The sequence below is a fragment of the Myotis yumanensis genome, unplaced genomic scaffold, assembly GCF_028538775.1.
Source record: "Myotis yumanensis isolate MYYU_CA2020_CCGP unplaced genomic scaffold, mMyoYum1.0.hap1 SCAF_1, whole genome shotgun sequence".
NCBI lineage: Eukaryota > Metazoa > Chordata > Mammalia > Chiroptera > Vespertilionidae > Myotis > Myotis yumanensis.
The window spans coordinates 56,677,556-56,701,569 of NW_027223752.1; the positions used below are offsets into that span (position 1 = coordinate 56,677,556).

The 24,014-nt window shown below is 41.0% G+C and overlaps 1 protein-coding gene across 8 annotated transcripts in view; it reads right to left on the reverse strand.

The window, feature by feature from the left end:
- Positions 1-24,014, reverse strand: part of RNF111 (ring finger protein 111) — a 105,226-nt gene that overhangs the window by 46,695 nt on the left and 34,517 nt on the right. For all 8 annotated transcript variants that reach the window (XM_070421760.1, XM_070421723.1, XM_070421768.1 and 5 more), the window contains one exon: positions 7,463-8,355. In XM_070421760.1, the coding sequence (XP_070277861.1) occupies positions 7,463-8,336 (874 nt within the window). In that variant the 5' untranslated portion in view covers positions 8,337-8,355. The remainder of the gene's footprint in view (positions 1-7,462; positions 8,356-24,014) is intronic.

Consider the following 24,014-nt stretch of genomic DNA (forward strand, 5'->3'; position numbering starts at 1 on the left):
ATCCCTCTCACAACCCAGGACTGCTGGCTCCCAACCGCTCGCCTACCTGCCTGCCTGATTGCCCCTAACTGCTTCTGCCTGCCAGCTTGATTGCCCCCTAACCACTCCCCTGCCTGCCTGCTCCCCTGCCGGCCTGGTCCCCCACCAACTGCCCTCCCCTGCTGACCCGGTCACCCCCACTGCCCTCCCCTACCAGCCTGGTTGCCCCTAACTGCCCTCCCCTGCCAGCCTGGTTGCCCCTAACTGCCCTCCCCTGCCAGCCATCTTGTGTGAGGGTGTGACAGTCAGTTAGTATATTGCCTCTTTATTATATAATATTCTCCTCTCTTCATTCATTACCATCACCTGTCAATGTTAAGATCAACTAATAAAGTGTAAACTACAAATCATGTTTGTATTAAGAATTTTCTCATAATATGAATATTGAGAGCTAAAAACTACACAATTTTAAGTGTACATTTCAATGATCTTAGTAAACTTTTAGAGCACAACCACCACCTCATTCCAGTTTTAGAATATTTCCAATACCCTAAAAAAATCCTGCATGCCCTGTTTCAGTCAATCATCATCCCTCCCAATATCCCTATAACTGACCTATTTTCTGTCATTATGGGCTGGTATCTTCAAGAGTTCTATAGAAATGGAGTCACACATTACATACACTTTTGTATGTATACTCAGTTTATTTACTTTGAGATTTATTCACGCTGTTGTAACAATAGTGTATTCTTTTTTATTGCAGAGTACTATCCTATCATGAATATACAATTTATTTATCCATTCTTCTGTTGATGGACACCTGGATTTCTTTCATTTTTGGCTATTTTACAAAGAAAGCTTCCATAAACATTTATCTATAAATCTTAGTAGATACATGTATTTTCATTTTTCTTGGGTAACTATTGAGAAATATAATTTCTAGGTACTATGGTAAATTTATGTTTAACTTTTTGAAGAAATGCAAAATTATTTTCCTAGGAGGCTGTACAATTTTAGATTGCCACCAGGAAAATAAGGGCCCGAGTTTCTCTACAACCTCATCAATAACTGTTATTACCTATTTTTTATTATAGTTGTTCTGGTGAATATATGGTGGTATCTCACTGTGGTTTTGATTTCTATAACTAATGATGTTGAGTATTTTTTCAAGTGCTTATTAGTCACTTTGATGATGTCTATTCAAATCTTTTGCCCATGTTTAATTTGGACTTTGGTTTTACTGTTGAATTGTTAGAGTTCTTTGTATCTTTACATATTCAAAATAAAAGCCCTTTATCAGATATACTAGTTATATTTTCTCCCAATTAGTAGCATGTCTTTTTATTTTCTTAACAGTGTTGTTAAAGCAGTCTTTAATTTTGATGATGTCCGAATTAGCAATTCCATTTATAAATCATGCTTTTGGTGACATATTTAAAAAATTTCTACCCAGCTGAAGGTCACTCCTATGTTTCTTTTATTTATTTATTTTTGCATTTTCTTTCTTTTCTTTTTTTATTGCTTAAAGTATTACAAAGAGTATTACATATGTCCCCCTTTTCCCCCCCTTGAAAATCCCCCAGCCTCCCCTACCCCCCCGTGTCTTATGTCCATTGGTTATGCTTATATGCATGCATACAAGTCCTTCGGTTGATCTCTTATCCCCCCCCCCATTTATTTATTTTTTAAATATTTTATTGGTTTCAGAAAGGAAGGGAGAGGGAGAGAGAGAGACAGAAACATCAATGATGAGAGAGAATCATTGATTGTCTGCCTCCTGCACACTCCCTAGTGTGGATCGAGCCTGCAACCCGGCAAGTGCCCTTGACTGGAATTGAACCTGGGACCCTTCAGTCCGCAGGCCAACACTCTATCTACGGAGCCAAACCAGCTATGGCCATGATCCATTTAATTTGTGTGTTTTACATGACTGTAAAAGGTCTAAACTCATCTTTCTTCCATATGAATGTACAACTGTCCCAACACCATTAGTTGAAAAGACTAGAATAATTATCTGGTAGACTCAGGTTTTCCTAATGATTATTCACAATTAGAAAATCAAGGGGAAAAGAAAAAATTCTGAGGTTTGGACTAGAGTAGCATTAAGCAACATTAATGAAGTCCTGACATGTCTAACATTTATTCCTTCATTTATTCATTTCTTTATTTATATAAACAGGTATGTATATATGCTATATAAATATACAAAATATATATTTATTTTTCTCATCCAAGAATATTTCTTGTCATCTACGAAAGTCATCTTTTATAAATCTCTAGAAAACCTGTAGGGTTTGGTTTGATTATAAAGATAACTCTCTATAAAGCTAAATAATTTTATTCAGAGGCCAAATATACTCTTATTAAGATTATTCATATATTTTATTCTCCTTGCTGCTTTTGTAAACGAGCTCTCTTTTTCATATTTTCTACTAGTATGTAATCCATTGATGTTTTATATTCATTTTTATTCAACTCACTGGACTCTTGCTTACCACAATGACAAGAAATGGTTCAAGACTCTTGTCACTGTAATTTATGCAGTTTACGTTCCTTCCCCCAAGGTACTATTCCTTGGCAACCTGGAATTTTATCTCTAATACATCTCTACATCATTAGACATCTGTGCTACTTCAAAAGCTGGCCAGTATCTGGAGGAGGTACAAGTGCATGACAAGGTTCTACAAGATATTCTCTGGTAATCCAAAGAGAAGAACAAAGCAGGCACTGATAAATCACAGAGGTAATGAAGATGTCCTGATTTGGAGAAAGTTAATTTTGAATAATTCATAATATCATATTTATATTTTGAAATATTTATAAATCACTATATCAATTAAATAGGAAAATTAAGATTTAACAGTTATGATATGCACATTTTTGAAGTAGTTTCAAAGTTCTAAAGATTACACACATAGACGTACTGAAACATAGTAGTACTGAGGTAGAATATATTTTTAATAGCATAAATATATCTTATAAGCAGAGAAAACAAAATAGCAGCACTCAAGTGGCTATTTAAAATAATATTCTAGATTCAATTTCCAAATTACCTTCTCAATTCTTGCTTCATAATCATATACACAATGCAGCTTAAGGTAGGAGTACAAGGGAATAATCCTATCTAATAATAGATAAACATGGTAATTGACTGTACCTTCGCTATGCCTCCCATTGGCTAATCAGCGTGATATGCAAATTAACCCAACCAAGATGGCGGCCGGCAGCCACATAGCTGAAGCGAGCAGGAGGCTTGCTTGCTCCAGTGATGGAGGAAGCCAAGGTTCCCGCCTGCTGCGGCCCAGCTCTGAGCTCCAAAAGCAATAAAGTTTCAATTATAGAAGCTAAACAAACCCCAGATACCTGCTTTCAGCAGGCCATGGCCACAGAGCTGGCTCTCAGCTCCAGTGACGGCAACAAAGTTTCAATTATAGAAGGTAAATAAATCCCAGAATTAAAAAAGAAAAAAAGGAGAGGCTGGGAGCTTCAGTCCCGGCCAGCCTGAAAACGGTCCTCAGCCCCTCACCTAGACTGGCCAGGCACCCCAGTGGTACCCCCTCCCTAAAGGGGGTGTGGCTAGCCAGAAAACAGCCCTCAGCCCCTCACCCAGACTGGCCAGGCACCCCAGTGGGGACCCCCACCCTGAAGGGGGTGTGACCAGCTGCAAATAGCCATCAACCCCTCACCCAGGCTGGCCAGGCACCCAAGCGGGACCCCCACCCTGATCCGGGACACCCTTCAGGGCAAACCAGCCAGCCCCCACCCGTGCACCAGGCCTATATCCTATATAGTAAAAGGGTAATATGCAAACTGACCCTAACAGCAGAAAGAACTGGGAAGGACTGGTCACTATGACACACACTGACCACCAGGGGGCAGACGCTCAATGCAAGAGCTACTCTCTGGTGGTCAGTGCGCTCCCACATGGCGGAGCTCTGCTCAGCCACAAGCCAGGCTGATGGCTGCCAGTACAGCAGTGGTGGCGGGAGCCTCTCCTGCCTCCTCTGCAGCGCTAAGGATGTCCGACTGCAGCTTAGGTCTGCTCCCCGCTGGCAAGTGGACATCCCCTGAGGGCTGCCAGGCTGCCAGAGGGATGTCTGATTGCCAGCTTAGGCCCAATCCCCCGGGGAGCAAGCATAAGCCAGCAGGTGGCCATCCCCCAAGGGGTCCCAGGCCGGGCTGAGGGGACACCGCCCCCTGCTGAGTGCACAAATTTTTGTGCACCAGGCCTCTAGTATATTTATAAATAAAACACCATGGATTTTTTTTTTTTAACTTCCCTTATTTTAACTCACCAACAGTACATTACCATTCCACAATGGAGAAAAATCTACATCTATATATCAGCTCTATTAGTGACTTTTCTGCATGTGTGTGTACATGAAGTTTCTTTAAAAGCCTATAAAAAATAGCCTAACATTATTAAACACCATTTATATAGTTAAGCAAAGTCAACTACAAATGTAATGTTTTGAAGTTCCAATGATAAATGATACAAAGCTAGCTAAGGCATTAAAACTCAATTTATATAATTTTTTATGAACAGAGAGACTGTTCATAAAACAATCTTATATAATCTTAAAGGTTATATAAGTAACTCACTTAAGACACTCTTTGTTCTATTGCTTAAATAATCACTGTTTTTCTAAAACCGATATTTATAAGCATAACTTCAGGAGATAAACTGCTAGCATGTCCTCTCTGGTTTGGCTCAGTGGAAAGAGCCATCAGCCTGCGACCTGGGTTCAATTCTGGCCAAGGCATGTACCTCAGTTGCAGGCTCAATCCCTGGCCCTGATCGGGGTGTGTGCAAAGCAACCACTAAATGTGTCTCCCTCACATCCATGTCTCTCTCTCTCTCTCTCTCTCTCTCTCTCTCTCTCTCTCGCCCCCTTCCATTCTCTCTAAAAATCAATGGAAAAATATCCTCAGGTGAGGATTAACAAAACAAAACTAACTTTACTTCTGGGTAATAAGACTGGGACCTATGAAAATGAGGTAAAGCAGCAGTTCTCAACCTGTGGGTCTCGACCCCTTTGGGGATCTCGACCCCTTTTCACAGGGGTCGCCTAAGACCATCGGAAAACACATATATAATTACATATTGTTTTTGTGATTAATCACTATGCTTTAATTATCTTCAATTTGTAACAATGAAAATAATACATCCTGCATATCAGATATTTACATTACGATTCATAACAGTAGCAAAATTACAGTTATGAAGTAACAACGAAAATAATTTTATGGTTGGGGGTCAACACAACATGAGGAACTGTATTAAAGGGTTGTGGCATTAGGAAGGTTGAGAACCACTGAAGTAAAATTTTGTTTCTTATTTTACCATTTCTTGGTACATTAAAAATTCCACACCATTTGAATGTTATTAAATCGTGGTGTGTTTTTTTTAATACAAAACATTGATCTAGAAACCAGAAAATATCAGGAGTCCTTGGTTTCAAATTTTGGATTTGGATTTCCAGAGACAAGCATTTAAGGATAATGTCTGAAATTAATGTAATTTAAGTAATGTAATTCTTCCAAGAAAGTAAGACACCACATACTGTATTAAACAAGATTTAAAAATAAATTAGAGTTTTCATTTATCTTGAATACCTGAGAATATATGAACTACTTTCTTCCTAGAAACAGACAATGATACTGACCTAGATTTACTCTACTCTCATGTCTCCTATAAACATCAGCTCCTTGGAACTTCTGCATCACACCACCAACCATCCTGCCTCACTAATTTCAAGTAGAAACTGGGCTCTGCTGCTCCCTCTCCCCACACTCTTCACATTCTATCCAAATGAGAAAATTGTGAAATGTGACAATTAAGCAAGACAATTCCCATTCTCATTTCCCTCTTTCTTAATGGTTGCTGTAACCCTTTCCCAGCTGTATTGTGATCTCAATTAACTCTTTAAAATAAGTATTTGGGTAGGTTAAAAAAAAAAAGGAACTAAACATGGCTAAGAGTAAAATTAAAAACAAAATTACTGGTCAGGGTATGGAAAGGGAGTCTTTGAAAAGGAAGGAACCAATGAAAGAGAAAAGAGGGAGTAATGGCATATTTGCAAAGTATTAAAGCAGACTCCACCTTTAAAAAGCAGGACATGAGGCAAAGACTGAGAAAGCTTTGTGCCAGTATTAAACACCATAATCTGGTGTGCTCTCGCTCTTGTGAGCACACCGCGAGTTTCCCTTCTCCCTTTACTTCCCCCCAGGTGCAGTACCTTTGCCTTTCTCCTGAACTCCAAGGACCTTCTTCTGCCTCTTTAATTTGCTTCCTAAGCCGGCACAAGCCCGGCTGGCTCACTTCTACTAGCTCTGTAACTTTATTCTAAATAAACTTTCTCTTCTTATTTGAAAATACAAACAAACAAAACCCATAATCTTAGCCCTTTAAAAAGTCCATTTTCTTATACTTTTACAAGAAATTAATCTTTTTCCTCAGCTCAGACTTTATTCCTAAAGTTTTTTTCATCAACTTCTTTTAAATTACAACAAACTGTAAAAATGATATACATGGAACACATACTTCAGAGACTGTACATAAACTTATTCTGGTTAAATATAACATTACTGAGGGGAGGGAGAGAGCACAGGTGAGCTAATCCTCTTATCAATTCCATTTTAACTGATTAGTCATATGCTCTACTGATTAATGTCAGGATTAATGTCTGTGTTCCAATATTAGAATAAAAGTTACCTCTCAAATACTTAAAATTATTTTTCAGTTATAAAGACCATAACAAGTTAATAGTAACCAATAAGAATAGAGTACTTAAAAGAAAAATAACTTGTCTTTTTTAGTGACTAGAATTGCTTTTACTGTGGTTAAATGTGAAAGGAATCTATCACACAGCTATCTGAAAAAGTATTCACAAAAGTTAAACATACTAGCCCTGGCCAGTGTGCCTCGGTTGGTCGGAGGGTCGACCTGTACACTGAAAAATCGAGGGTTCGGTTCCTGGTCAGGGCACATACTCAAGTCTCATGTTCAATCTCTGGTCAGGGTGCATATGGGAAGCAACTGATGAGTGTTGCACTCTCACACTGATGCTTCTCTCTCTCCCTGCCTTTCTCTCCAAAATCAATTTTTTAAAAAATCATACTTAAAATTTGTACTTAGAATTGGAGTCATGGTTTAATATTACAGTTGGTAATTTACTTATATGGCTTAAAAATAAAAGTTAATTGAGCCTCATATTCTATTTAACCCTTTTCAGTCTAACCTCGAGGCTGACTCGACAGACCAGGCGCTAGAAGCAGGTCCAACATCGAGCACTAAGAACATTAAAAAGTTCAACATTGTTCAACATTCATTCCCATCAATGAATTTGGACCAGACTGTTCCAAAAATAACATTGGACCACAAAGGGTTAAATACAATGAAATCACTAAAATGTAGAAGAAAACAAGCACAAATACAATGGAATAGCTTCCATGTTTTACTCAATTTAAGAAACATTTTTACCTGAGGGGACAGCTGCATTATTTTGGTGGTTTTCACTGGTAGAAACAAACAAATCATCTCCTTCAGTTGATGAGCTTGAAGAGGATTCACTGCTGAGGTCATTTTCACTGGAACTACTAGAACTGGGGAGCAATGCATACTTTCTTCGGGCTAACACTTCTCGTTTTTTCCTCTGCATCAATATCCTCTCTTTTTGTTTCTGTGTCCTCTGTGAGGAATTGTTTTTTACGAATCTCTTTCTGCATGGAAGTCTCCTTAATGAACTGCTATGAAAACAGGGTCTTTTCATTAACAATCCTGAAACAGACTCTGTCTCAGTGGGAGGCCACTTTTGGGACCTTGAACTATGAGTTCTACTTTTAGCATTCAAAATTGACTGGGAATGTCTTACAGAGAGTCCTTTATCCTCATCTGAAGTCACAGTATCAGAATCTCCAAAATGCAGACTAGATGAAGGAGAAGAAAGACAATCACTAAAAGAGGAATCATTGTCTTCATCACTTGGTGCTTCTAGGTGTTGCCTCAATCCTAATACTCCCTGGTTCTCTTTAACACAATTTTGCATGTATGAAGGGCCAGCCTGCTGGCTTTTGCGTTTTTTCCTCATAACACTTTTTTCTTGCTCTTGTTGATTACCATTCATATCCTTCTCTTGTTTTTGAGAATCATCACATAAATGAGAGAATTCATTCCCCACTTTACTATTAATCATCTCAACTCCTGCAGGAAAACTTTTGGCTGCCCCAATGGGCTCTGGATGCAAGAGGATCCCTTTCAGACTCTCCTGTGTCTTTGGTGCATCAGAAGGAATCTCACTCTTCATATCCACTTCTAAGGTATAGAGCTTGCTATATTCAGGAGTCCATTGAGACATGGGAAACTATAAGGAAGGCCTAGAAGACAAAATTAGATATTAAAAAAGATTGTTAGTGTGTTATATTATACTATTTAATTAAAGAGTACTCAGATTCCACTGAAAACATCCCTGTAACAGGGCAGGATTGCCTTTTCCTCATCAACATATAAAATAGTTGTAATATGTCATTTTACTATTCTTATAAAACATTTTCCTCTGTTACCTCTACCCATATACCCAATTTTTAGAAATAAAGATCACAGAACATAAGCCTACTTGAAAACTTCTGTTAACTAAAAACTTATCTTACTGTATCTCTTTCTACCTTTAGGAACATAACACATTTGTTAAAATCAAAAAATTTTTTCAAAACCTAATATAGTAAAAATGGATTAAAAAAATTAGAATTCAAAAGACTTTGACTACTCAGCAATGCTTTTCTCCTGGTATCACATTTTAAAGTGATAATGATATTAAATATTTCTGAACATCTAGGTGGTGGCTATGTTGGATGGATTACTATAAATAATGAACCAGTATGAATATAGATTTTCTTTCCCATGGGTCTTTCTTCCTTCATACTAGTCTATTATCTAATGACAGTCTGAACTTACCGATAGACAGTAGGTACAACTGCATTTGAGAAAGTTTTACTTACTAACAGGAAGACTCAAGCCAAGACAGTGAGTTGCTGAAGATTATTCATTTAAAGCAGCAGAGCAGAACATAAAATCAAACTTCCTACAGTTAATCTAAGTGTATCTAAATAATTTAATCTTTGAAATGATGAGCTGTTGAACAAAGTGACTTGAAATTAAAACATCTACATTAATGCAATGTATATACAAGAATGGTGATAATGTAAAAGCTGTAAATATCCTGACTCAAAATGGAACAAATTCATTAGAAAGATAGTTCACGTGACAAATAGAAAGCTTTACTAGCCCATCCAGTGTGCCTCAGTGGTTGGACGTCAACCTATGAACCAGGAGGTCACAGTTCAATTCCCAGTCAGCACATATGCCCGGATAGCGGATAGCGGGCTCAATCCTCAGTGTGGGCCTTGCAGGATGCAGCCAATCAGTGATTTTATCTCATTGTTGATGTTTCTATCTCTCTCCCCCTCTCCTTTCCTCTCTGAAATCAATAAAATTATCTATTTTTTTTAAATGTGAACATATGGGCATAGCAATGCACAAAGTGAAAAGGCAGTCAGTCAGACAGAACTCACCATAATTAAGTGCAAGAAAACACAAGTTGCAATGATAAGGCTCAAATATAAGTGATTTAAGGTTCAAGGGGGCCCACTAGAATGGCTATAACAAAAAATACAGATAAGTATTGGCAAGGAACCCTCATACGTGGCTGGTAGGGATGTAAAATGGTATAGGCCAGGGGTGGGCAAACTTTTTGACTCGAGGGCCACAATGGGTTCTTAAACTGGACCGGAGGGCCGGAGCAAAAGCATGGATGGAGTGTTTGTGTGAACTAATATAAATTCAAAGTAAACATCATTACATAAAAGGGTACGGTCTTTTTTTTTTTTAGTTTTATTCATTTCAAACGAGTCGGATCCGGCCCGCGGGCCGTAGTTTGCCCACGGCTGGTATAGGCACTTTGGAAAGCAGTTTGTGAGTTCCTCAAAAGATTAAACACAGAGTTACCATCTAATCCAGCAATTCCACTCCTAAGTGTACACCCAAGAGAAATGAAAACATACATCCACAAAAAAATGTACACACAAATATTCATAGCATCATTAGTCATAACAGCTAAAAAGTGTAAACAATAGAAATATCCATCAAATGATGAATATAAGGGATTATTACTCAACTAGAGGCCGGATGCACGAAATTCGTATAAGGGTAGGCCTTCGCAGCCCCAGGTGCCTCCAGGCCCTGCCCCACCCCCGCCTTCACCCACCTTGGCTTTGTGCTGCCCGCATCCACGGCCACACAGCCCCGGTTACCCAGTTCCACAAAGGCCCACAATTGATCACCCTGCAGAGGGTGGCCTGGGCCTCCCTCTGCGGGGTGATTGCAGAGCCCCCCAATTCATCCCCCTGATTGATCACCCCGCTGTCCGGTGGCCTGGGCCTCCCTCTGCGGGGTGATCCTGGGGCAATGGCAGGCCCCATGACCAATCACATCACACCCGCCTTGGTTGGCCTGGCGCCAGTGTGTGTCATAGCATGGTCATCGGGAAGATCGTCTGGGCAGTCGTTCTGCTGTTTGGTCGTTAGGTCGCTTTGCATATTACACTTTTCTTATTATAGATAATCAAAAGAAATAAAGTACTGATTCATGCTGCAATATGATCAGAACCTCAAAAACACCAATCTAAGTAAAAGAAACCAGTCACAAAAGACTGCATAAGGTAAGATTCCTTTTATAAAAAATGTCCAGAATAGGCAACTATATAAAGATAGAAAATAGATTATTGATTGCCTAGGGCTGGGGATATTAGAAGGAATGAGGTGTGAAGGCCAAAGAGCATAAGGTTCATTTTGGTACACTGAAAACGTTTTTTTAAATCTTTACGGAGAGTATTACAGATGACCCCATCTCCCCCCACCCCATGCTCCCCTCCACCCAGTTCCTGCTCCACCCCAGGCCTTCAACACCCTATTGTCTGTATCCATGGGTACTGCATGTATGCCTATTAAGATCTTTGGTTGATCTCTTCCCAACACCCTCTTCCTTCTAGGATTCGTCAGTCTGTTCCATGTTTCCATACCTCTGGTTCTATTTTATTCATCAGGTGTGGGGGGTTTTTTGTTCATTAGATTATTTGTTCATTAAATTTTATTTTTAGATTCAATTGTTGATAAGATATGTATTTATTGCCATTTTATTGTTCATATTTATTATCTTTTTTTCCCCCTTCCTCTTCTTAAAGAATACCCTTCAACAGTTCATCTAATACAGGTTTGGTGGTGATGAACTCCTTTAACTTTTTCTTTATCTGACCTTCAATTCTAAATAATAGCTTTGCTGTGTAGAGTAATCTTGGTTGCAGGTCCTGGCTATTTATCACTCTGAATATGTCTTGCCACTCCCTCTGGCCTGCACAGTTTCTGTTGAGAAATCAGCTGAGAGTCCTATGGGCATTCCCTTGTAAGTAACTGTTTTTCTCTTGCTGCTTTTAAGATTCTCTCTTTGTCTTTAACACTTGGCATTTTAATTATGATGTACCTTGGTGTGGGCCTCTTTAGGTTCCTCTTGTTTGGAACTCTCTGGACTTCCTGCACTTGTAAGTCTATTTCTTTCACCAGGTAAGGGAAGTTTTCTATCATTTCTTCAATTAGGTTTTCCATTTCTTGCTCTCTCTCTCTCTCCTTCTGGCACCCACATAATGCAAATATTGGTACTCCAGAAGTTGTCTCAGAGGCTCCTTACACTCTCTTCATATTTTTGGATTCTTTTTTTTTTTTCTTTTTGCTCTCCTGATTGGGTGTTTTTCAGCTTCCTCATATTCCAAATCACTGATGTGATTATCAGCATCCTCTATTATACTGTTGATTCCTCGTATATGATTCTTTCAGTTAGTATACACTTAATTTTGACTGGTCCCTTTTCATGTCTTTGACATTCTAAGAACCTGAAAGTAAGAGACTTAGTGAAGTCCCTTACAGCTCTTATTAAGATCCTTGAGTAACTTTATACCATTGTTTTGAACTCTATATCCAGTAGTTTGCTTGCTTCCATTTCATTAAATTCTTTTTATGGAGATTTCTTCAGTTCTTTCATTTGTGACATGTTTCTTTGTCTCTGTATTTTGGCTGCTTCCCTGTGTTTGTTTCTATGTATTAGGTAGAGCTGTTATGTCTCTGAAACTGGTAGAGTGGCCTTGTATAGTAGGTGTCCTGTAGGGCCCAGTGGCTCAGCCTCCCAGTCACCTGAGCTGAGCACTCTAGGTGCACCCTGTGTGGGCTGTGTGCACAGGCTTGTTAACAGTTAAGTCTTGATTGCTATTGGTGTCACTGGGAGGAATTGACCCCTAGGCCAATTTGTTAGTGAGGACCTGCTGTGACTACAGTGGAAGAGCTGCTGTGTAAGAGACACCCCTATGGAGCAGAACTTGCTTCAGTGAGGCTTTGGTGCTGAGTCTGCCCCTTGAATGTGTCACTTGTGGATGTGTAGAGTTGTAACCTGTTATGGTCTGAAGCTGTCCACCAGGTGCACTGGTTCTGGGGCCTCCCTGGAGGTGCAAAGTCAACCACTGCCTGGGGCCACCTGGCAGGAGCTACAGAGTGATCTTCAGATGGCTTCTATTTGTGTTCACTTGGAAGTACCCAGGTGAGGCCAAGCTGTGAAGCAAGGCAGGCTGGTGCTAGTGCCAGGTCTTGGATCTCTTACTGAGAGGTATGAGGCACACTGAGGCCAATTGCTTGTTTTAGAGATTTTAGGAATGTCTGAAGCCTGAGCCAGGACAAGCCATTTATATGGACAAGCCACTGCAAACGGCTTGGGTGGGGCTGCAAGTTGGATGGGGAAGGGTCTCAGGAAATCACCAGGGTGAAGTGAACAGTGTGAACCATGCTGATAGAAACTTCAGATATGGCTGCCACTCAGCTCTGCGACTGGGGAGGTCCCAGCACAGGAACAATGATCCCTGCAAGCACCCCCATCTGGGAGAAAGCTACCCCTGAGTTCTTGCCCCGATGCCAGATGATCCAGCTCCTCCCCATATGTCCCTGGTTCCCCCAATGCCACCACCCACCATTGGAGCTCAGAGGGAGCGGGACTGTGTAAGTTCGTGCACCAGGCCTTTAAGAGAAACTGCCTGGGACTCCAGCAGCCTCCTTGTCACTCAGCCACAATCCCCACTAGCTTTTATAGCCAAAGTCATGGGGACCCTCGGGCTAGGGTTCTGGTGTGGGACTGTGATCCCTTGCTTCTCCCGGGAGGCCTTGGCAGCAGTGATATCCCTCCCAATTAAAAAACAAAAAACAAAAAAAAAACGCACGTGAGTGTCAGACCAGCCCGTTCTGTGCCTCCACCCCTCCTGCCAGTCTCAATGTGCTTTCTTCTTTAACTCTCTAGATGTAGGACTTCCATTCAGCCAGATTTCAGGTGGTTCTGTTGTTCTGTATTTTACTTGTAATCTTAATGTGGTTGTGGGAGGCGGCAAGTACTTGCATTTACCTACACCAACATCTTGGGTCCCTGAAAATGTTTTAAAATTGATTGTGGTGCCCTAGCCAGTTTGGCTCAATGGATAGAACGTCAGCCTGGGGACTAAAGCACTGAATTGTACCCTAAAAAAGGGAGAATTGTATGGTATGTGAATTACATCTCAAGAAAACAGTTGCCAAAAAATCAAGAGGGCAAATATCAAGTGTTCTGGGCATCATATAACGATGAACCTTCTTTTAATCAGCATTAAAAGAGTCATGTCATTCTGAAAGAACTGGAATTCTTCCAGAAGTCTATCACTCCCAGGAGTTGTGTTGAGTTGGATCTCTGAGAAAAGTTTTTATATACTGAAGAAAAAAAAATTGTTTTAGACTCCTCATCCTTAATTACTAAGTCACCCTCTGGGTCTTGGTAATGGAGATTCTGAGAGTATCTTGCCAAAAGGACATATAAATTCTGAGAACAGGAATCCATAAGTGAATTTACAAAGAAGTGATTCATAGCATAATTTACTAAATTCAATTTCTTTTCCATCAGTTTGTGCCCCAAAGCCAAATCAATGAACTCTTTATGGTTAACTCTGCTCTGCTTTTTGGTGAGTTTCTTTTCCCCCCTGCTCAATTGGAGGGTTGGAGAAGGAGTAAGGGAGAGAGGTGGTGTATAGTGTGGTGTGTTTGTCTATACAACAGTAACTGTTCTCTGAGTTATGTTATGCAGTCATTAAATGCAAAATTAACATCCCATATTATTTGAGATGTTTCCACCAAGGGAGTACAACTTCATGCTCTATTTTGAATTGAGAAAAAGAAAATAAGTTCATGAGAAAAAAAAGAAAAGAAAAATACCATTACTACATTTTTTAACTAAAAAGGCAACAAAACTAACATAAGGAATGAATAAAGAACATTCTGAACTATGTGCTATTTGATAAAATCATAATCTAGTCTTTGATTTCTAAAAAATTTATTGGCTGATGTAATTTACAAAGGAGGCAAGTGTGTACTAGATATATGTATCTCTTTGACCAGAGTATGACTAGTTTCTATTATACACTGTTTCAATACTGAAACCCTAATACTAGTCCCTCTTGGTACTAGTTTGAGTCAATCGTTTTTTTGCTATTAGTAAGATGGCAGCACACTAATTACTCCTGATATTAGTGTAGGATAACCACTAGTAAACCTTGCATGAAAAAAGTACAATAACATGCTAACTTTCAGAACTAAAAATTAGGGTTATGATTTGGCAAATTGCATTATAAACTAAATTTATGTTAGCATTAGGTGGGTAAAAACCAACTAAGATTACTTATGCAACTTTGATAAACTCACTTCTAAACTGGTTTAAAAACAGTCATTACTGAACCTTTACTACCAATGATAAATACAAATACTTAATAAAAATTTGATGACTGCCAAACCGGTTTGGCTCAGTGGATGGAGCGTCCGCCTAGGGACCGAAGGGTCCCAGGTTCGATTCCGGTCAAGGGCATGTACCTTGGTTGCAGGCACATCCCCGGCGGGAGGTGTGCAGGAGGCAGCTGGTCGATGTTTCTCTCTCATCGATGTTTCTAACTCTCTATTCCTCTCCCTTCCTCTCTGTAGAAAAATCAATAAAAAATATTTAAAAAAAAAAAAAATTGATGACTACTTTTATAGAACTCTAAAGGAAAAAGATTTTAAAGAAACCCATAAGATAGCTTTGCATTTTTCTATGAAAGTTTGAGATTATCAGAAAGTGAAATGAACATATGTCCACTGTTTGTTTTTTTATATAATTAAGTGGAAAAAATTAGTATTTGTAACACAGGAATCTTACTTAGGGCATGTTTTAAATTTTTAATTACCTTTTACTGGTATTTATTTTACTATGTGCCAGTTTAAGTGCCTGACAGCATACTCTCTCCTGCTACCTAAAGGCTTTATAACCACCACTACTTATAGGTTGACAAATGGACAATATACTTTATTACATATTCCAAATAGTCAAAAGTTCATTAGCAAGAAAGATATTTCCCCAAAAAAAAGCATCATTCTGGGCTCATAACTATATTAGTAAAGTAACCAAAATAAACTAAATTTATTAAAGAGAGTTTATTTTTCTCCTATAGGTATAGGAGCACATACTCTAATAAAAAGGAAGGAGATAATTTGATAAAACTTATTAGCAGATAGTAGTTAATTTGCAGACTGATACCTGGTAGAAAGGAGGAAGTTATACTTAGAATAACTATTGTGAAACTGCCAAGACTTAAACTCAACTTCTTTTAGGAGGCTAGATGTAAAATAAAACTGTGAAAAAAGACTAACAATCAGGGCAACCTACCCTGAGAAGACAATAAAATTCAGAAGATAAGACTATTAGCTATTACCAAAAGATATATTTGAATTCTTGCTGATCAAGGGAATCAAAATGAAATATATAAATAATTACAGATAAGTCACTGTAAGTTCTAAAAGAGGAAAGTACAGATATGTTATCAGAGCACCAAAGAAAATAAGACTTCACGATAAAAATCACAGAACACTAAAAGCTGCACTTATTGAACCAAGAGTTCCAACAGGTCTATGGTGCATTATCAGGGACTGCATGAGATACTGGATCAGCACACTAACATTCGAAAAGCAAAATCACAAAAGATCCTCACAGTGCTAACCCTCAGAGAATTCATAGATTGAGGAAAGAGACAAATACATATTACAAAGCGCCAAAGGAAAGATATTACAAGGACACTTTAAGATATCAGGGATGGTGAATGGGGAAGGTTTCAAGAAGGAATTCATAATTTGTAGGATAAATAAGAGTCAGACAATAGGATAACAGTACAGGTGGGAGATAGATGAAACAAAGAGGCAAGACATTCTGAAATATCAGACAATGATCAAACCTTGGAAAATAAAACCCAAACTTTTTACCATAGCTTGTAACACACTGTTTATGGTCTCATGCTCATCTGTCTCTTACCTCCTCACCTCTTTATTCACTAGATTGCAGTCAAACTGGCCTTCATTCCATTCTTGAACATGTTAAGACTTCTCTGCCTCAGAGCCTTTGCACTTGTGTTCCCCATGCCTAAATGCTGTTTTCAAAGATTATTGAAAGGCTAACTAACCTCTGCTCACCATTCAGGTCTTGGTTTAAATGTTACCTTTCTGGAGAGGTCTTCTCTGACTGCTCTGTGGCAGCCATGGGAATGTGGCTTATAGACTTCCAAATACAAAGAGCTTAATTGATCAAGATCTGCTATGCTCTGAAATCCATTACATTTGCTCAAAGTCACACTTCGCACAGGCTGCACCTAGTCAATGACTGGAGGTGGCAAGGATACTAAGTTAGGCCTGTACTTGGAGATACAGGACTCCTTCAATGGCTGACTTTGGATCTAGGACTCCCAATGACCTTGAAATTTCTTAGACTTCACCCAAACTTTCTTTCCTCTTATTCTCTATGGGTCAGATCTGCATCACAGTCTGATGACTCTCAGTTTTGTACAGCCCCCTCACTTTCTCTCAGACACATCCCCCTAATAAAATCCTTGAACATTGTGCATCCAAGGACAATACAGACAAACCTCGGAGATATTGCAGGTTTGGTTCCAGACCCCACAATAAACAGAGCATCGCAACAAAACAAGTCACACAAATTTTTGCTTTCCCAGTGCATTTAAAAGTTATGTTTAGCCCTAACCCATGTGGCTCAGTTGGTTGAGGGTCATCCCATGCACCGAGGGATCAGTAGTTCAATTCACAGTCAGGGGACATAACCAGGTTGTGGGATTCGATCCCTGGTCCCGGTGCACAACTGATCAATGTTTCTCTCTTTCCCTTCCCCTCCCTCTCTCTCTAAAATCAATAAAACATGTATTTTTTAAAAAGGTATGTTTACACTATACTGTATACTACTAAGTGTGCACATTAGGTCTAAAAAAATGTACATAAATTCATTTAAAAAATACTTTATTGCCAATTAGAAGTGGTATGGCCCAGCTGGTATGGCTCAGTTGGATGGGCATCATCCCTTTACCAAAAGGATGCTAGCTGGATTCCCAGTCGGGGCACATGGCCCAGATGCACGCTCTATCCCTGGTAAGGAGTATGTAGGGGGCAGCCAAATGATGGTCTGCTTTCACAAGGATGGTCCTCTCTCTCCTTCTCCCTTCCTCGCTCTCTAAAAATCAATAAAAATAAAATTTAAAAAAAACAACAAGATAAGCATTGGTAAGGATGTCGAGAAACTGTAACCCTTGTGAACTACTGAGGGGAATGTAAAATGGTGCAGCAGCTGTGGAAAAGGATATGGCAATTCCTCAAAATATTAACACAGAATTACCACATGATTCAGCAATTCTATTTCTTGGTATATATCTAAGAGAAAGCAGGGACTCAAACAGATTATTTGTACACATATGTTCATAGCAGCCTTATTTACAATAGTCAAAAGGTGAAAGCGCCCTAGCCGGTTTGGCTCAGTGGATAAAACTTTGGCCTATGGACTAAAGGGTCCCAGGTTCCATTCCGGTCAAGGGCACATGTCCGGGTTGCTGGCTCAATCCCCAGTAGGGGGTGTGCAGGAGGCAGCTGATCAATGATTCTCTCTCATCATTTGCTGTTTCTCTCTCTCCTTCTCCCTTCCTCTCTGAAATTCATAAAAATATTTTTTACAAAGGTGAAAGCATTCCAACTCTCCATCAATGGATGAATAGGTAAAATGTGATATACATAAAATGAAATAGTCAACCTTAAAACAAAAAGAATCCACACTAAAACCTTAAGACAGGTGTTCATAGGAGCTTTACTCATAATTGGTAAAACGTGGGAAGAACCAAGAAGGTAAATAAACTGGTACATCCAGACAGTGGAATATTCAGTGCTAAAAAGAAAGGTGCTATCAAGCCATGAAAAGATGTGAAAGAACCTTCAATGCAGCCGAAACCGGTTTGGCTCAGTGGATAGAGCGTCGGCCTGTGGACTGAGAGGTCCCAGGTTCGATTCCGGTCAAGGGCATGTACCTTGGTTGCGAGCATGTCCCCAGTGGGGGATGTGCAGGAGGCGGCTGATCGATGTTTCTCTCTCATCGATGTTTCTAACTCTCTATCTCTCTCCCTTCCTCTCTGTAAAAAGTCAATAAAATATATTTTTAAAAAAACAAGAACCTTCAATGCATATTATAAGTGAAAGAAGCCAATCTGTAAAGGCTACTATACTGCATTATTCCAACTATATGATATTCTAGAAAAGGCAAAACTATGGAGACAAAAAGAGATCAACTGTTGCAGTGCAGGGGATGGAGGGATGATGAATAGGTAGAGTACAGAGGACTTCTAGGGCAGTGAAAATACTCTCTTTGATATTATAGTGATAGATATATACCATTATACATTTGTCCAAACCCATAGAATATGCAAAACTAAGAGTGAAACCTCTTAGGCAGTGGTTCTCAACCTTCCTAATGTCGCGACCCTTTAATACAGTTCCTCATGTTATGGTGACCCCCAACTATAAAATTATTTTCGTTGCGACTTCATAACTGTAATTTTGCTACTGTTATGAATAGTAATGTAAATATCTGATATGCAGGATGTATTTTCATTGGTACAAATTGAACATAATTAAAGCATAGTGATTAATCACAAAAAAAATATGTAATTGTATATGTGTTTTCCGATGGTCTTAGGCAACCCCTGTGAAAGGGTCGTTCGACCCCAAAGAGGTCGCGACCCACAGGTTGAGAACCGCTGCTCTAAGGTAAACTATGGGCCTTTGAGTGATTATAATGGGTCAATGTAGGTATAATGTACTATTCTGGTGATGGATGTTGAAAATGATAGGGTATACATGTGTGGGGGCAGAAAGTATATGAGAAATCTCTATACCTTCCTCTCTATTTTATTTTATTTTATTTTTGTTAATCTTCACCCAAGTATATTTTTTTTCCATTGATTTTTAGAGAGAGAAGGAGGGGGAAAGAGAAAAACATCAATGTGAGAGAGACCCATCGATTGGTTGCCTCCTACATGGCCAGATGTGGCCTGGAATCAAACCTGCAACCCGTGAGTATGCAGGTCGAAGCTCTAACCACTGAACAACACTGACCAAGGCCCTTCCTCTCAATTTTGTTATAAACTCAAACTGCTCTAAAAAAGTCTTAAAAGAGGGGGAAAAAAAGGAAATTCTGACACATGCTACTACATGAATGAACCTTGATGACAAAGTGAACTAAGCCAATGACAAAGAACAAATACTGTATGAGTCCACTTATATAAGGTACCTAAAGTTGTTGAATTCAAAGACAGAAAGTAGAATGATAGTTGCCAAAGGCTAGGGGAATAGGGAAATGGCAGCTAGTATTAAATGAGTATTAAGTTCCGGTTAGTAAAAATGAAAAATTCTGGACACGAATGGTTTGCACAACAATGTGTTATTTAATGTCAAATTATAAACTTAAGATGGTCAAAATAGTAAATTTTATATGATGTATATATTTTACCACCCCCACCCCCAAATCTTTGTACATTTAATCTGTTTCTCAGAGGACATGAACTAACACACACTCCATTTTAAAAATCAACCTTTTTTTCCCCATCATTCAAGATTACAAGTTGATTTTTTAAAGTACTTAACTTGCCAATAACTATAATGATCTTGTTAGCCTACATATTGCATATTGTACAGGTCCCCTCATTAGAATGCAAGTTCCAAGAAAGCAGTTTCCCTTATTCACTGCCTCATCTCCAGCAACTAAAACAGTTGGTACACAGTAGGCACAGAATGAATATTTTTAACTGCATTAATCAGTAAAAGAATGAATGGATAAAAGTAAAAACTGTATTTCTAGCTTAAGTAACTAAAAATATGGTGATGCCAATCACTAAGAAAGGAAAGAGGAGAATATGAAAAATGAGAATAGTTATAACAAAATTATCCTATATAATAAAACCCTAATATGCAAATCGACCGAATGGTGGAATGACCGGCAGAACGACTGGTCGCTATGATGCTCGCTGACAACCAGGGGCAGACACTCAATGCAGGAGCTGCCCCCTGGTGGTCAGTGCACTCCCACAAGGGGAGCACCACTCAGCCAGAAGCCAGGCACATGGCTGGTGAGCACAGCAGTGGTGGCAGGAGCCTCTCCTGCCTCTGCAGCAGCGCTAAGGAACAGCAAGCCCGGCTCCTGGCTGAGCGGTGATCCGACAGGGGGAGTGCTGCTCAGCCAGAAGCCCCTCCGTGGTAGCACTGAGGAGCAGCCAGAAGCCGGGCTCACAGCTGGCGAGTGCAGCGGCGATGATGAGAGCCTCTCTCGCCTCCGCTACAGGCGGGCAGTAAGGAGCGAGGGGTCCCGAACTGTGAGAGCCCCGGACTGCGAGAAGGATGTCTGACTGCTGGCTTAGGCCCAATCCCCCTAGGGCATTGATGGCGAACCTTTTGAGCTTGGCATGTCAGCATTTTGAAAAACCCTAACTTAACTCTGGTGCCGTGTCACATATAGAAATTTTTTTATATTTGCAACCATAGTAAAACAAAGACTTATATTTTTGATATTTATTTAATATATTTAAATGTCATTTATCAAAGAAAAATCAACCAAAAAAATGAGTTCGTGTGTCACCTCTGACACACGTGTCATAGGTTCGCCATCACTGCCCTAGGGGGTCCCAGACTATGAGAGAGCACAGGCCAGGCTGAGGGACTCCTCCCGGCCCTAGTGCACGCCCCAGTGCACAAATTTCGTGCACTGGGCCTCTAGTCCATACATATGTATATGTATATGTATATGTACATGTATATATATATCTACACTAATAAAAGAGAAACATGGTAATTAGCATACGACCACCACCCTTCCCATTGGCTAATCAGCATATCCTTATGCAAATTAACTGTCAGCCAAGATGGCGGCCAGCAGCTAGGCAGCTGGAAGCAAACATGAGGCTTGCTTGCTTCAGTGAAGGAGGACTCCAACGTTCCCCGCCTGCCTTGCCGGCCTCTGAGTTGGCAGTTTGAAACATTCTAACAAATATAGAAGCTAAACAAAACCCCAGAAACCAGCTTTCAGCCGGCCGGGATCTCAGAGCTGGAGTTATACATTGTTTCGATTATAGAACCCAAACAAACCAGATACCTGTTTTCAGCAGCGGAAGCCTCAGAGCTAGAGCCAGAGCTAAAGCTGGCCCAGAATAAAATTTAAAAAAGAGGAAAAAAAGGAGCGGTTGGGAGCTTCAGTCAACAACCGCCAGCCTGAAAGCAGCCCTCAGCCCCTCACCCAGACTGGCCAGGCACCCCAGTAGGGACCCCCACCCTGAAGGGTGTGTGACCAGCTGCAAACAGCCATCATCCCCTCATCCAGGCTGGCCAGGCACCCCAGTGGGGACCCCCACCCTGATCCAGGACACCCTTCAGGGCAAACCAGCTGGCCCCCAGGCCTCTATCCTATATAGTAAAAGGGTAATATGCCTCCCAGCACCGGGATCAGCGGAGCCGCGAGGCCTCCTGGCACCGGATCAGCATGACAGGGGGCAGCGCCCAAACCCCCCGATCGCCCTTCGGCTCTGTGTGTGACGAGGGCAGGGCCTCACCCTCCCTATCCGCCCTGCTCTGTTCGTGACAGGGGAAGGCACCCCAACCCCCTGATCAGCCCTGCTCTGTGCCTGATAGGGGGGAGCTCCTCAATCCCCTGATTGCCCTGCGGCTCTGTGTTTGACAGGGTGCAACGCACCAACCCCCTGATTGGCCCTGCTCTGTGTGTGACAGGGTAGAGCCATAACCTCTCCATCGGCCCTGCCCCGAGTGTGACAGTGGCGGCGCCCTAACCCCCTGATCGGCCCTGCTCTGTGGGTGATAGAGGGTGGCGCCCCAACCCCCCTCCATGGGCCTTGCTCTGTGTGTGACAGGGTAGAGCCATAACCTCCCCATTGGCCCTGCCCTGAGTGTGACAGGGGGCGGTGCCCCAACTCCCCTATTGGCCCTACTCTGTGAGTGACAGGGGGGAGCTCCCCAAACCCCTGATTGACCCTGCTCTGTGCGTGACAGGGAGTGGCGCCGCAACCTCCCCATCGACCCTGCCTTGAGTGTGACAGGGGGCGGTGCCCCAACCCCCCAATCGGCCCTACCCTGAGCGTGACTGAGGGTGGCATCACAACCTCCCAATCCACCCTGCTCTGTGCATGACAGGGTGGCGCCCCAACTCCCCAATCGGCCCTGCTCTGAGCCTGATCAGGGGCTGCACTTAGGGATTGGGCCTGCCCTCTGCCACCCGGGAGCAGGCCTAAGCCAGCAGGTCATTATCTCCCGAGGGGTCCCAGACTGTGAGAGGGCACAGGCCGGGCTGGGGAACCCCCTGCCCCCAGTGCACAAATTTTTGTGCACCGGGCCTCTAGTATATATATAAAAGGCTAATATGCAAAGTGTCCCCTCAGGAGTTCAACTGGGAGACAGGAGTTCGATCGCTCTCTACGATGTGCGCTGATCACCAGGGGGCGGCACGGAATGAAGGAAAGCCCAGGCCGGTAGCCAGGGAAGGGAGGCCCGGGTCAGCAGCCGGAAGGCCCAGATCGTCCCTGATCACCGGCCAAGCCTAGAATTTCATGCACCAGGCCTCTAGTGTAATAATAATGTCTAAGGCTTCTTCTTGAACATTTACCATGGCCCAATTTTCTGTTGCAGGAGCTCTAGATTCACAGAAGACTTGTATCTTATATTTGGGGATCCAACAAGCTCTTAAAATAGAAAAACTAATCAAAAAGAGAACAGCAGGAAACCAAGAAATTTTCTCCTCTATAAAATTGGAACCTGATCTACAAGCTACTTTTTTTCCTTCTTCTTTCCCGCAATAATCAGTTGATTTCTTTTTACATCATTTATTAATTTTTAGAGAGAGAGGAAGGGACAGGGAGAGAGAAAAAAACATCAATGTGAGTGCGAAACATCAACTGGTTGCCTCCTGCATGCCCCCCACCAGCCAGGGCTACAGGCCACTTCGTGATGCATAGTTGTTAAATAGATAATCCATAGTCCTCCAGAATACTATAATTCTTTCTATATTAAATAGCTCAGAATTTCCTTTACTTTTCTTTGAACCAAGGTTAAATCTTGATACCCTTTTGCATAGAAAGGAGGAAGGACAGGGAGTCTCACTGGAGGGTTCTGTGCTGATATAACGGTGAGTACTTATTATTTGCTAGAGTCACGAGGTCAGTCTTATGGTTGCCTTTAAACATTACTGAGGTAGTGTGCTTGCTTTAGCAACACATATGCTAAAAAAAAAAGTTACTGAGGTGGAAAGTAGGGGCTGGGGAATGAGAAATGGGGGACATATGCAACAATGTCAACCATCAAAATATATATTGAAATAAATAAATAAAAGTTACTAAATGAAGAATGACTTATATGGAGAGCAAAGAAATTAAGAGACCTAAACCCAAAGATGTTCATTCTACTCCTTAACCTAAACAGATATCCCAAAAGACAATGACTTGAGAGGAAGTAGACATGGGACATCCACATCTTGGGGGACATCCTCCATTCCACATTGCTCTGGATATTACTGCTTATAGTATTAA